This window comes from Saccostrea echinata, unplaced genomic scaffold (genome assembly GCF_033153115.1).
Source record: "Saccostrea echinata isolate AGI-Se365-2 ecotype Australia unplaced genomic scaffold, CSIRO_AGI_Sech_v1 ptg000030l, whole genome shotgun sequence".
In the NCBI taxonomy this organism is placed as follows: Eukaryota; Metazoa; Mollusca; class Bivalvia; order Ostreida; family Ostreidae; genus Saccostrea; species Saccostrea echinata.
Window position 1 is genome coordinate 8,948,235 of NW_026889779.1, and position 14,769 is coordinate 8,963,003.

General features: G+C 32.3%; 1 protein-coding gene across 1 annotated transcript; it reads right to left on the reverse strand.

The window, feature by feature from the left end:
- Positions 1 to 1,137: 1,137 nt before the first annotated feature.
- LOC133197220 (ras-related protein Rab-5C-like) lies at positions 1,138 to 14,297 on the reverse strand. The gene is made up of 6 exons (XM_061333137.1): positions 14,166 to 14,297; positions 13,305 to 13,514; positions 12,265 to 12,416; positions 10,609 to 10,731; positions 4,037 to 4,130; positions 1,138 to 3,720 (listed from the first exon to the last, which is right to left on the reverse strand). Exons 2-6 carry the CDS (start codon positions 13,465 to 13,467, stop codon positions 3,611 to 3,613), a joined length of 642 nt encoding a protein of 213 aa, XP_061189121.1. The 5' UTR covers positions 13,468 to 13,514; positions 14,166 to 14,297; the 3' UTR covers positions 1,138 to 3,610.
- Between the last annotated feature and the right edge of the window lie 472 nt (positions 14,298 to 14,769).

Sequence of the window (14,769 nt, forward strand, 5' to 3'; positions counted from 1 at the left end):
ATTAGAATTTACATGTGTACAGTTAGTCACATCCCACTTTTAGTATAAATAATCAAATTATTCAAAATATCTCACCAGAAAAATTTCTTTCTAATTAAAATTTGCTCGTCATTGATCTGTTATTTGAACCGAGATATTTCATGTATTTAAGTCACCTCCCCACCCCCTTTCATCATGTGTGATGACATCTCTTGTCTCCATGCATGTCTCCTCATTTTTGCGATAATCAAAAGATTTACAAATAACTTCAAGATTTCTGTACAAATGACAAAAACAAGAGATATTTGTGAAAAACTTATGCCACACCCCTCCAAATAATTGGAATTTTTCTAAGTCCAAGGGGCATAACTCTGTCAAAAATTGCCCGATTGTACCCAAAACAGAACCTGAGACCTAGATATATTTATGATAAATCTGTATACCAAATTTCATTTCAATATGTGCAACATCTGCAAAGAAAATGAATGGAAACTGCAAATAATTGGAATTTCCTAAGTCGAAGGGGCATATTGCTTGATTGTACCCAAAACAGAACTTTACCTAGATATTCTTATGATAAATCTACACACCAAATTTCATTTCAGTATGTGCAACCACAGTGAAGAAAATGAACGGAAACTGCAAATAATAGGAATTTTTCTAAGTCCAAGGGGCATATCTCTGTCAAAAATTGCTCGATCGTACCCAAAACAGAACTTAACCTAGATATTCTTATGACAAATCTGTATACCAAATTTCATTTAGTATGTGCAACCTCTGCAAAGAAAATAAACGAAAACTGTTGGTGCATGGACCGACAGACAGACCGAACGACCGACAGCAGCAAAGCAATATGCCCTCCTTTCTTCGAAGGGGGCATAAATATACAGTCACTACAATTATTTTCAGTGCCTTTAAATTTCATTAAACCAAAAGCCTATCAATACTAAGTTTAAAAAAAAAATAATGCCCCACTAGATCTTGTACTAATACAAGAAAATTGTTTTGTAATTATGAAAATATTACCTTGAAATAATAGGACAATGGGACACTGATAGTAAAATGGACATCAACTTCAGAGATAGGACATAATTTTTAGTTTTTCCAAGGTGGACCATAGATACTATCCATAAAGTTAATCAAAAGTAAATAAAATAATTTTGTGTTATTAAGATGCCACTAGGCCTCTTTATTTGTCACATTACGTGTAAAATGTACAATATAATTTATACATTCTGTATAATAATAATCTTAGTACTGAGCTGTACAGTATACACAGATGACACATTCAGTTTACCTACAAAGTACACTGCAAATCAGAGAAACTACCCACACACCTCCTGCCATTTACTGTGTACACAGATAGCCTACATTTTGTAGAAGCTAATGGATGTTCCAAAACTATCAACTTAAATTTTTATCAAGTAAACTTCTCTCAATCAGAAAATTGTAAAATATCTGGAACATCGGTACGTGTATAGGTACAATGAAGGCATGAAAGCACATTCCTGCTTGAAAGAAAGCTGGAAAATGCATGCATTTTGTCAGCAAACTGAATGATATTTAAGATTTACAGGTAAAATCTGTACACCAAAATTAAATACACAGAAGGGCAACAATTGTTCACTCTCTCTTTCCATCTATTCACATTGCACGAGCAGGAAAGACTTCTCGCAGTATGCTCCCTTGTGACAAGGGAATTCCTAGACAGATCCACTGTAATAACAAGGCTATTTACCTCAATGACTGATAGACTGTTAAGTTGGTTACTTTGTTTTATGATAGCAAGGCAATGAACTGCAAGCTATTAAAATGTGACCAAAAACAGAGATACTTTTGTATGTGCAGCATTAGCTATTTTGACTTTCACACCAGTATACATCTTTGTAGACTGCATTTTCTGTTATCTATTTCAAGAAATTTTACTGCAGTTTGTCAATAAATATCAAAGAAAAAAAATCTATCATAAATCAAATATACAAACCATCAAATTATTTCACACAATTTACAATCAAAATCTTTGTGAAAATGACACAGAGAATGCTAACAGCAGCATTGAATTTTGCTTTAACAACAGATTCTATTTCTGGTATTTAAGGTCAGGCGACACATTCCTCGAATATCTGTTTTAAATACCTTTGTAATATACCAAAAATATTTATAATTATCATTATATTTTGATTTCTAAACTATTTTCAAAATGTCTGAAAAATATCCAGACCAAAAAAAAGTGATATCAGCAGTTCAAGTGATTTCTACTTTAGGATTATATAGGAATCTTGCACAAATGCCTGGTAATGTATCCCAATTTTTTATGAGGAAACTTCTTAAAGTAGCAATATTTCAATCACAAAATATTGAGAAAAGTTATATATTTTTGAAGAACATGTCATCTGACCTTAAGGAAATCTCCATACATACCCCCAGTAAGTGTCCTATTCACAGAAGATCTTCTAATTCACAAAAATACTCTTATTGTTCAATTTTTTTTTTCTAAAAATTCATATATCACTGTAAGTATAAAAGGAATAAATGGTTCCATTAAGCATACAGAGAAGGAATAATATTATGAAGAAATCTGGAAATGGAATTCCTACAGGGGATATGTATAGTATTTTTCTCAGGAAAAACTATATAGTTTAAGAGATAAAACAACAGGGAGCAACCACTCTTCAACATGTTCAACAATTACACAAAAATGAATATAAACATTTATAATGCAATCTGTAATTCACAGTTTTTTTTTATGACAAGTACATTCGATGCAAGTGCATTTGCACAACCCAATATACATTGTACAGTTTGTAAAACCAATAAAAATGCAATCTGGAATTTCAAAGTTTTGTTCTTAAAAAAAAAATAATCCTTTTTTATGATGAATTACAGTTCCTGAAAAAAAAAAAACAGGGCTGAAGTCATGGTGTAAGACCTAAAAAGCAAACATGCATAACTACAACACATGACAACTATGAAAGACTATAACAACTGGATTCACATACTTAAAACTTGCAAAGAAATACACATGGTTTCTACAGAACAGCATCTCTAAAACAAAGTGTGTTACATTCTGTTGGTAGAGAGTAAAACAAATTGGAAATTAAAATGGAACATTTTTTTTCTTTTTTAGACCAAATTCATCTTCAAAATTTCTTTTACACAGTCAGTTGTATAGAAATCATATACATAGTTGGTTATATTAATTGCAATGATTTTGCTGATAAATGATAGAAAAACATTTCATAAAAAAAAAAAATATGGATCCAAACCTAATGCAAAAGAAAATTATGCTTCTGTTTATCGCCACTTTAACATTCAAGGTAATTGGAAAGATGTAAAAATGGTTCAAAGCAATCTGATAAAAGAAATTATCTAGTTAGTTTTTGTGTATATCCTAATTCATGTGTCAAGTTTACATTTTCTTCATTAGAAACAACACAAAGTTCAAAGATTATTCAGTTTGTGAACCACACCTTGTTTTTGTTTTGTAATTCCAAAGATTTCCCAAGGGTTTTTTAAAAGGGAAAACATGAGTCTGATCTTTATCCTTTAAAACTGCTCACAATAAGAAAAAGTTTGTGATTGGATCAATCTTGATCACATAAGTCCTGTTCACCAATCATTTGTCTTGTTACTACTTGCAGCATCCTCCCTCTGATTGCTGTGTTTGTTGGCTGTTTACATGTACGCCCCCTTGTCGTGAGGGTGTTGGTCCTCCACCTTCATTCTTGGGCAGTTTCTTAGCTGGAAAAACACAAACTATATTACATCCAATACCACAAAAACAAGCCAATTTTAAGATATGTACAATTAAACTTAACAGTTTTGATCATGCTAAAGCTATATATAGCGTATTTGAGCTAAAAAAAAAATAAAAATACAAGATTGAGTGTAGATAAACATGATATATGTTATTTACGTTCAAATAAAAATTTTCACTGATTTTGAACTTGGATAACCTCATGTTTCCATAGTTAAACTGAACTTAAAAAAATATGCCATATATGACTTTAAATACAAAAATGAAGTGTAACAAGTGTCTTCTATACTTATTCATTACCTATTGCCAAAAATATATCGTTGACATTCATGGCTGTTTTAGCTGATGTTTCCATAAATAATAAACTGTTCTCCTCTGCATATGCCTGGGCTTCCTGTAAGAATAAAGAAAAACATCCAATGACAACTAGAGCGAGCTCGTTGCAAAGCAACGAATAGGTCTTCCGTTGGAGCTGCGGAAGGAAGAAGTGACCTTGAGTCAAGGTCATGCCACATTCTAAAGTTATACATGTAAGCAATCTTGTAAGGGGAAGCAACTTACAATATTTCGCTAGGAAAAACTGTAAAGGAATGTACGTGACCTTGAACATTCCAAATGTCTTACGTCAAACCATGACACACTCTTATCATAAAACCCAATCTGTGTGTTACCGACTTGAAAAGTTCACAGTGACACGTCATGTTCTTTTAGTCCATACATACAGTCAAAACATCTTATCCTTAGTGACCTTGAACTTGAGTCAAGGCCATGTCACACTCTGCATGATACCAGCAATGTTTCACTAGTACAAATACGGTAGCGAAATTACAGTTTCTCTGTCAGTGACCTTGACTCGACCAAATGACCTTGCATCAAGGCCATAACACACAATGGTTAAAAGCAATCCCAGTCTGTGAGTTTCTGAATGGATAAGTTCAGCCATGTTTTTTCAGATCATACAGCGAGTCGGAATAATTTGTTAGGTTCAACATAATGATTAAAAAAATCATCGAGAATGTTTTATGCCAAGTTTGGATAAGTAGTAAAACGTGGAGATTGGTCCTTTGAATGAGACCGTATAAGGTCTCGTTTCGGGGTAAGTGCTAGCATGAAAAAGATCTCTCATGCTACAAATTTTGAATTTACCGGGTGGCAGTAAATACTGACAACCGGTAAGTTCAAAATTTACAACATGACAGATCCATGGCACTTGATTCTACCTCTGATTTCAAAAGATTTGCACTGTTCCTGATTTGTATTGTTTGAATGGTCTTTCAAGCTTGAATGCTGCACAGGTGCTTGTGGACAGGACCCCCCCCCCCCAATATATACACCCCGGGGTCCAAGAATATTTTTATTCGTCTTTTTCCATAAATTAATCTTCTAGTACACATTTACAATATATTCCATATGAAAAATCCATAAAAATAATGTAGAATTAACGTTTTATTAAAAAATCATACCCGCGGTATTATGAAATAGAGAAGGTAAGTCACTTCCATTTGTTAACACTGGACCCCTCTTGGATATCGGGCCTAAAATATCATATACATGTACCTACCACATGTCACCAAAATATCTTATTATATCTTGTTTCATCGTCGCAAGCCACGAGTTTTGTGTCCATTCTATTTCCACAAACCCGTGGCTGCCTCCTTCAAATTTCTCTCGTTCTCATGAATATTAATAACATACATTCAACCAATGGAATAACATCTGACGCTTCAAGTCAGAACCAATGAAAATGATCAGTCTATCTTGTATTTGGATGTAACCATAACCACGAACTGTACATCAACTTCAGTTCGAATTTCCTTTCTTAACGAGTAACGGTATTCAGCGTTCTCACACAACGTCTACGTTCGAAACCCTGTATTTTAATGTAAAACCTTGTAAGTATTTTAGAATATACGTTACTCACATCTGTTCTTCAGGATCTATCGTATTTTTTTTCAATAAATCTGCCACGCATAGCAAACATGATTTCATTATGGGCGTCGCCATTTAAGCGTACCAAAAATTGCTACAGAGTGATTTCATTGGTCAGGGTAAACCTGGCGTCACTTAATAAATATTCAATGATTCAGTCGCGAGAACGAGAGAATTTGGTAGGAGGCAGCCACGAGTTTGTGGAAATAGAATTGACACAAAACCCGTGGCTTGCGACGATGATCTTGTTTCGGTAGATATTTTTGTCTTTAATCGTGCTACTTAAACGAAAGACCTTAAATAGTGTCTGTGGCTGTCACTATTTCGGTGTTTTTCAGAAACTTGATCGTAGAATTAGTCAAAGTCCAAAACTGGACAATAAACTGATAAATCGGCTACAGTATATTATCTGTTCACAGAAACGACATATTGAAACTGGAAAAAAAATAATCCAGAAGCAATTCATTTCATTGAAATTCTATCATGAATATTTTGTTTTAATCGATGGACTCGATAAATCAATAAACTGACCAAAGGAAAAACGTTGCACGTGCCGTAACATTCTGTACGTTTTTTTATTATTATTATTTTACATTCTACTTGCATAATACATGCACATGTACATGTACATATATATCAAACAGAAACATAAATACCAAGCCCGTCGGCATTTAAAAAAAAAAGTAATAAAACATAATTTGATTTGATCTATTTTATTTCATTTAAACTCTATTAATTTGTTTTAAAAGTATGATTGATCTTTTTCCTTTTAATATACACTCAGGGTAAAAAAAAAAGTATATATTGACTCGCGTAACTTTCATGGTTGTAGTTACATTTGAAAATGAAGAAATAATGAAATAATGAAACGTTGAAGGGACTGGTGTGTTGTATGGCTAGACAACGCCTTGCACATGCAGAGAAATTTACCACAGGTACTCTAGGACAGGTGTGAAACCCCTAGGGCATGCCGTTTCCTGCTCTTGCTCTGCTAATCCCTATACACAGGAAATGACCGCGACTAATACTTAATACACAAAGAAACAGAATATATTCAAGTAAACTTGGCATTGATTTTTTTCTTGAGTATTATTGAGAATAATAAGTTTTAGTGATAACCCCCCCCCCCCCACCCCCACCCCCCCGTTTTAATTGTTTTGTGAAGTTCATCACCATGCACATTCCATCTTCTGTAATTGGAGAAATGTTTAAATTAAAAACAAACCACTGTTTACAAAAGAAGTAAATATCGAGGGGAAAAAAATTGTTATATTTTATTGATATCTTTTATAACGTTCACGCGCCCACTCACTGCAAACGCTCACCATCGAATATTACAGCTTTCCGGTCATTCGACAATTTCAGGGAAATGCTTGCACATTAATACAGTAATTAAAAGTGAAATTATTTAAATGAATTATATTGTTCTAAATTTGGTTAAAAAAAAACATGAACAGTATATAGATATATTTTTTCCTCATAGGAATGCTGAAAACTGTTAATCGGAACTCGCACAGACTATTGTTTAGCACGTGTATGTAACATTGCAGTTCGCATATAATTTGAAAAGAGAAGTTATTAGAACTTATATTTCCGACATTAAAATTTGTCACGTTAAACTCTCAAATGACTCAGCTTATAAATAGTTTTCTTAATACTATTTAAAAAAAATAGATGTCGCTTTAGTATTGATATATAACTTAACAAAATTAATAAGTAAATAATAAATAAAATTAAAAAAAACAAAAAACAAAAAACGATTAAATATATTCTGCTTTACATTTTTTTTTTTTTTTTTTTTTTGTTCATTCATTATTTTCACCTTTTGCGAAATAAAAGAAAATACTTTCATAAATATACATACACTGCGGGATTTTAATTTGTTTTTTTTTGAAGAGGGCATTTCGCAAAATTCCTGTTCGGGGAGATAACTCCCATTTGTTTATGATACTAGTTGATCAATGATTTAACCGCGGCGGGGACAGGTAGGTGGTGAATTTCCCGCGGAGGGAACGTGGTTTACCTGTCTCACCTGGCCAAATCCCGCGTTGTGTTTATACCGCGACGGGGCGCGGGAAATACGGGATCCGCGTTGCCTGTACTGTACATGTATAGTCAATCATATTAGAAATACAGCGACTATCAGAATTTCGGGCCGTAAAAAAGATCTGATTTTGATTAGATTTCAGGTGTAGGCGAATGTGTGTGTACTGAGGGGTTAGTTAATTCATTCAAGATTTATTATATTGTTCTTTTGGACGAAGGCTTCATAAAAATATACACACTGCTTGTACAGGTACACATCAATGAATGTTCAAATTAATTCAAAAATCGGCGGACATTAATTTATTTTAGTTATCTAAAGGCAATGTTATTTCCAGAGACATTTATATTTTCTGTTTTTTGTCTCGGATTTTTCTTTTTTGTGATTTACCGGTTTACAAAGGCCTGTGTTTTAACAGCTGTTCATAAACGCTGTCAATTAATATATGATCAGAGAAAACGAGACATCTCCCGGTAATTCATTTCTTATGGAAAATATATGGATTGACATCTTAGTATTTACCTGTGTAATTACGATGTTACAAACCGTGACGATGACTGCCCAGGAGGACTACCCGTTATGAAAACAACTCATGATCAACTCAGCGGACCTATAATTGACTTTAATATATGCTGTAAATCAATAAAATCATTTCGGTTTAACCGATATTTTATTGCAAAGATAATGGGAAAAAAGACTTGGGATTTAGAATTTTTCTGAATTTCAAACGCTCGATATGCAGATATTTGGGGCGCTCTTGCATATGCACTTATAAAACGTGCATGTTCTGTACTTGCATGCGTGTACATTGTATGTATCCGTAAAACCTTAAGAGAGCTGATAAATGTGTTCTGATTTTCAGAAAAAATAATGGGAACCTATAAATAATTACATGTTTATCATTTTGTTTGCATACAATAACAAGTTTAGTAGAAAAAAAATTTGTTCAAGGTTAGGTGTCTAATAAATTTGTAATATTCAAATACAGTTACGCATGTTTGTCTCATTCTACATATTTTGGAGGCGCTTGTGAATGTGGGATTTTGTATTTCCATACGCTCGATATGCATATATTTGGGGCGCTTTGTATATATACAGTTGTACATTTTAAGGGCGTCGACAAAAGAACGTATATTAGATTACATACATGTACATTTAAGTTTCAAAAGTTCCATTACTAGTAGGAATTAATTAAGGTTACATATTTTGAATTTTATTATGAATAAAACAGACAATTAACTCGATATCGAGAAATAAATTGTTTATAAAAATAACTATGCAACTTTCCTGTAATTCAGCGAATAAAATATTAAATAAAATACACTAGCGATTTAATCAAAGATATTATGAAATAATCTGAAAAATTCAACATATATATCCACTCATGACTTAGTTTACAAAATGAATTTGGAATGGCCATTCTATGATTTGTTTTGTGTATGACTAGGTCGCTGGATCACACGCCGATTGATCTCCGGTGACCTCCTTTGCCACGCGCTATCGAGGGAGGTGTTACATAATTGTAAACACACAAGGTGAATGGAAAAGGCGCACACTTAATGGCTGTAAATAGTCTATGCTTCAAAGTTATGTTTTATTTTCTCAGTATATTGTTTGTTTTTATATGATAAGAAGAAAAGGTTATCTTTTTTCCCCTTTTTTTTAGTAGACTGGTTTATTCGACTTTGAAAAAAATGAAATAAAACGAAAAGTTGTCAAAAAATAACTTCGAAATAAAGCACAAAACACTTCAAGAACCTTATTCTAAAGAATATTAGCATCTAATGTAGCCAGATTTATTATTTATAGTAAGTTTATTTTAGTTACACGCATGAAGAGCTCTCATTTACTTGCTGAATGAAAACAGTTACCTGTATATGGGTCAAGCTTCTGGCGCATTTAAAACACAAGACTCGAACAAAATAACATTTTCATGAAATCAATAAGATGTTAAAGAACAACTTTTTTAACGACAGCCATTTCGAAATATTTACCGTTTTTGAGTTATAAAGCAAAAACTTTAAAGGGCTCCAGATCCCTAATTTGAGGGGCCAGCCCCTTTTTAGTGGTGTCAAATGAAAGGCCTTGAAATTGTGCACAACTTTTATTCTACATGTTTTATCAAAATATTTTTAGTTTTAAAGATACAAAGGAATATATGTCTAAATTTTCGCTCTTTTAGGCGTTCTAAATTTTGACCCCTAATTAGCGCCATTTTGAATACAGAAATCGAAAAACAAAAACCGATGTGCACAACTTCAATCCTTCTAATATCTAAATTCGGTAGAATTTCTGCTCCAGCTTTTGTAGTCTCGGAGCCTTTGTCTGGAAATGAAGCCTAATAAATTTTCATTTAAAGGACAATAACTCAAAAGCGGAAGTGACTTTTTGAACCGTTTGACAGCATTCTGATAGAGTTTTGTAACGTCTATAAACTCTGCAAATTTGAGCAAAATCCGTTGAGAAATGAGCGAGATATGAGGTCTCAAAGTTGGCGTCTAGGAAAAAGAAGAAAAAAAAAAAGAATAATAATCTTAACCACCAGAATCAGTAGAAGGTCTTCCGTTGGAACGGAAGACCTTAATTATGATATATGCAATGTTATTTTGTTGGTCAAATAATGAACCAGAAAGTTGTACCAAAACTTTTATCCAGATGTTAAACAAAACACTCCTAAAATTCTCATGCCATAAAAACCACTGAAAATACCAGTAATTTTATGTTTTCCTCATAAACACCTTATCTTTTTCAAATTAAATTAGATATAATCTTTCTATATCAAATAACACATCTATATTTGCAATTGATACATTTGCTTGTAATCAATCAATTTAATGAAAATGAGACAGTGGAGATTTTTACTATTCCACTTATGCTCTGAGCCTTTCATTTTAATTACCTCATATTCAACCATTCTCTTTTGTGCCAAGTCTGATTTGTTCCCTGCCAAAGCAATCACAATATTAGGACTAGCCTGTCTCTGAAGTTCTTTGACCCAGTTCTTAGCCCGACCAAATGTATCCTTTAAGAACAAAATCACAGTTTATTTTATATATATATATATATATATATATATATATATATATATATATATATATATATATATATATATGTATATATATATATATGTATATATATATATATATATATATATATATATATATATATATATATATATATATATATATATATATATATATATGTACAGGTAAACTTCGTTATCTCGACATCGACGGGACCATCGTAAAATCGCGAGATATCCGAGGTGTGGAGATATCAGAGTTGAGACTTGACGTCCAAGATTTCACTGCATAGCAAAACAGACAAGCTTATTATATGTACATGATTTTGATATGGACTGTAGCTCAACATATTTCAGAATCCCTCTATTTTTATTAAAAATCTAAGAAGTTATTTTAAAAATCTTGTTTATGAAATGTGTTCTTTATCGAAATATTTCCAAATTCACAAAGTTTCAGCACAAAGTTACAGCATTGAGCTGCATTCGCGTGTAACTTGCCTTTTCGTCAGAACAGGATACGAAATGCGCTCTATAAACTTCGAACCGTATAAAGTCGACATCCGATAAACGGTAAAAAAAATTAAATGCGAATTATTTTTTTCTTATTTTATTCTGGAAGAATATACATTAAAATTAATTTTTTTAAAGAGATTTGTGTATCTAAACTAACGTAGTGATGTTACAGATGCACGAATTACGGCTGATTCGGTCAATCGTGTCGTTAATTGGATTGTTTCCTGTTGAATACATTTTAACTACAAAATATCATTAAAACATTTTTTTAATTCCTTAGTTTGAATTTTTCAGTGTGTTTTTTATTCATTGTAATTTAGTTATCTTTTTCAAATTTTAAAGTTATGTTACGTTTCGATATAAATAACATTCTGTACATTTACGCAGAATCGTGTAGATTTAGTAATGATATTACCCAAGCTCAATCAACTTCTCAAAGACGCCGAAGGGGCTTGGGATTCACCTACAAACACAGTCTATAAAATTAATTAAGCAGCGTGCAGTCAAAACATGGGTGTGAAAGGTGTGAAACTTTGACGACGTCGAGATACCCGGAGTCGTCCGTGCATGACGAGCGACCCTATCTGACAAACAGTTAGGTTCAGTAGAGCAGAAAATTGCCGATGTCGACATATACCAGGTAAATTTTGCTCTTGGGACTGTAAATATATGTCGAGATAACCCGGGTTGTCGACATTACCGAGGTGGACATATCAGAGTTTTTGCAAATCATTTATATAGTAAATACTGCCGGGACCGCGGAAGGATGTCGACATATCCCAGGTTGTCGACATATCCGATGTCGAGATACCGAAGTTTACCAGTATATATATATATATATATATATATATATATATATATATATATATATATATATATATATATATATATATATATATATATATATATATATATATATACACAAACAGGGGAAAAACACATCAAAAATGAAGATAAAACACTGATTTAATTATGTATGTGAATATCAACAAATATGTCAACTTATGTCACATGACTTACCTGATTTGTAATATCGTACACGACGATAGCAGCCTGTGCCCCCCTGTAGTACATGGGAGCTAAACTGTGGTATCGTTCCTGACCTGCAGTGTCCCAGATCTCAAATTTCACTGTTGTGTCATCTAAACACACTGTCTGTGTTAAAAATGCAGCTGAAAAATATTTAATTTGTTATGATTAGTCATCTCATAGAATTTTTCTCTCTCATTTTCAACTGAAAAAATTGCACTGGATATATGTATCCCAGTGTATGCCAAAATGATTAGCCTGGTGCCACAAAACAAGACATGAATCACGAAAAAAAAAATCCAGCTGGAGAAAGATGGCCTCATAGGTCATAGTCTGATGAAGGTTTGATATTGTTTATATTTCTTTGCTAGGAAATTGTCAATATAAACAAAGAATTAATTCAGATTTTGTTTTTGATTACATGGTATAAATTTTGTTCCTGATTTCTATCTCTCTTCCTACTTGAATGTTGTCACTTTTATTTGTTGATTAATATACATGTACAGGGTTGTCAAATATGATTAGAGACAGCATTTGTACTTCAGCAAGAAGTTCAGCCCACTACAATTGGTACTGCACTAGCATTGAAAATTTTGTGGCACACACAGATATTTGACAATTATGCAAATACAATATCTTTTTTTTTTCACCTACCCTTATGTATACAAAACACCAGACCAAAAGTCATTGCATAAAACATATATATCTGCAAAAAATAACTATGCAGATCTTTTGTCATATTTGTTAAAGAGTACTACAATAAAGCAAATATCCACAGATCTTCATGATGTCTTTTTATTATTAGAGTAAAACAGGGAAGAAAAACATGTAACGAAAAAAAAAGGAATAAGAATGTAAAAAACCTGTGTCTTAGACATCACCTATCCATGCACTTAGTTTGTTTAAATAATACCCAGGAGAAGAGAAGAAGATTTTCAAACAAACAACGCACTTTCAAGCTAGTACCGACATACTTAGCTACTGGGCTGTAGAGACCCTCAGGAAATTAAAAAAAAAAAAATTAAGTGTACCTCCTATTGTGCTTTCCTGATATTCATGGAACTGTCCTTTAACAAATCGTAAAACTAAACTTGACTTTCCAACAGCTGATTCTCCCAACAAAACAAGTTTAAACTGACAAATTTTGCCTTGTGTGGCTCCATTGGGCCTCTGTGGTCCACTTCGGCCTGCCATAGTTAGGCCTTCTGAATAATCTTTATTTTGTTAATCCTTTGGTATACCTGCAAATACAGAACACTGAGATTGATAAATCTGTGTACAGAAATTAAAATAAGTGATATATTAAAAGAAGCATAGATTTCAATATATATATATATATATATATATATATATATATATATATATATATATATATATATATATATATATATATATATAAAACAAGTATGTATGCCTTCTCTCTTTCATATTGCTTGGTTTGGTAATATTTTGAAATACTCCAATTCATAACTATAAACTCAGATACCTTCAGGTGTATGAATCAGACAAATCAAATACTAGTATTCTTTAAAGTGAATATAAAATGAATGACTTAGTAAGTTGAATATTGTCGATAAAAACAAATAAGAACACATGACAGTGACGCTGAGTCATGAACAGTGAAGAACTATGTATACGATGGTGAAAGGGTATCGACGGAATCAACCATGAAAGAGAAGTGAAATTTGCTAGATTGTTATGTATAACTCTCCAATTAAAGAAAGCGCTTCAAAAAACTGTAAATGATACAACACGGAAGGCAGATAAAATATTGACAGCCATTCCAAACACAATCGAACCATTTAGCAACACCACATCACGAGTTCGTGAAAATACTGTCGTAATGGAGCATCAAAAAGTAGATTGACGTGGATAAAAAGAGTATATGTTACCTCTGAAATGAATATTCTTCTCTTTAGAAACGAAATATTGCCTAAAATATTAATTTTAGACACGTAAAATGCTTTATTATTACGCAGAAACACCCTCTACGACCTACAACACTCTACGTTTTGACCGGAATACATTGCGCCCAAAATATAGTTCAATATGGTATAGAAAATTATTCTCTACAGTAAAGATTTAAGCGAAATAGTAAGAACCTAAATAAAATAAATATACAATTTTCTTGTTTTATTACTTTTAAAATACAAGGAAAATTACTACTAATTTTTGCGCATTAATACGATCAATAATTAGCACACCACTATCAAAATGTCAATCAAGTGTGTATTACGTCAAAACGGAAATAATAAAGACTTCTGCTACTGCAATAAATTTCTTGGTAATTTATTTATGGGAAAGCGAAACTACGAGATTGATGCAATATTCTTTATTACCATCATATTCAAAGAAAATATGTATTACTTAATGTTTCAACGAGTTTTGAATGGTTTTGTCCAAGAAAACACAAACTAACCAATGAAGCATTCCTCATTTGTTTCATGCAAATTATTTATGACTTGTTTTTATTCAACTACACTTTAAAAAAAAAAG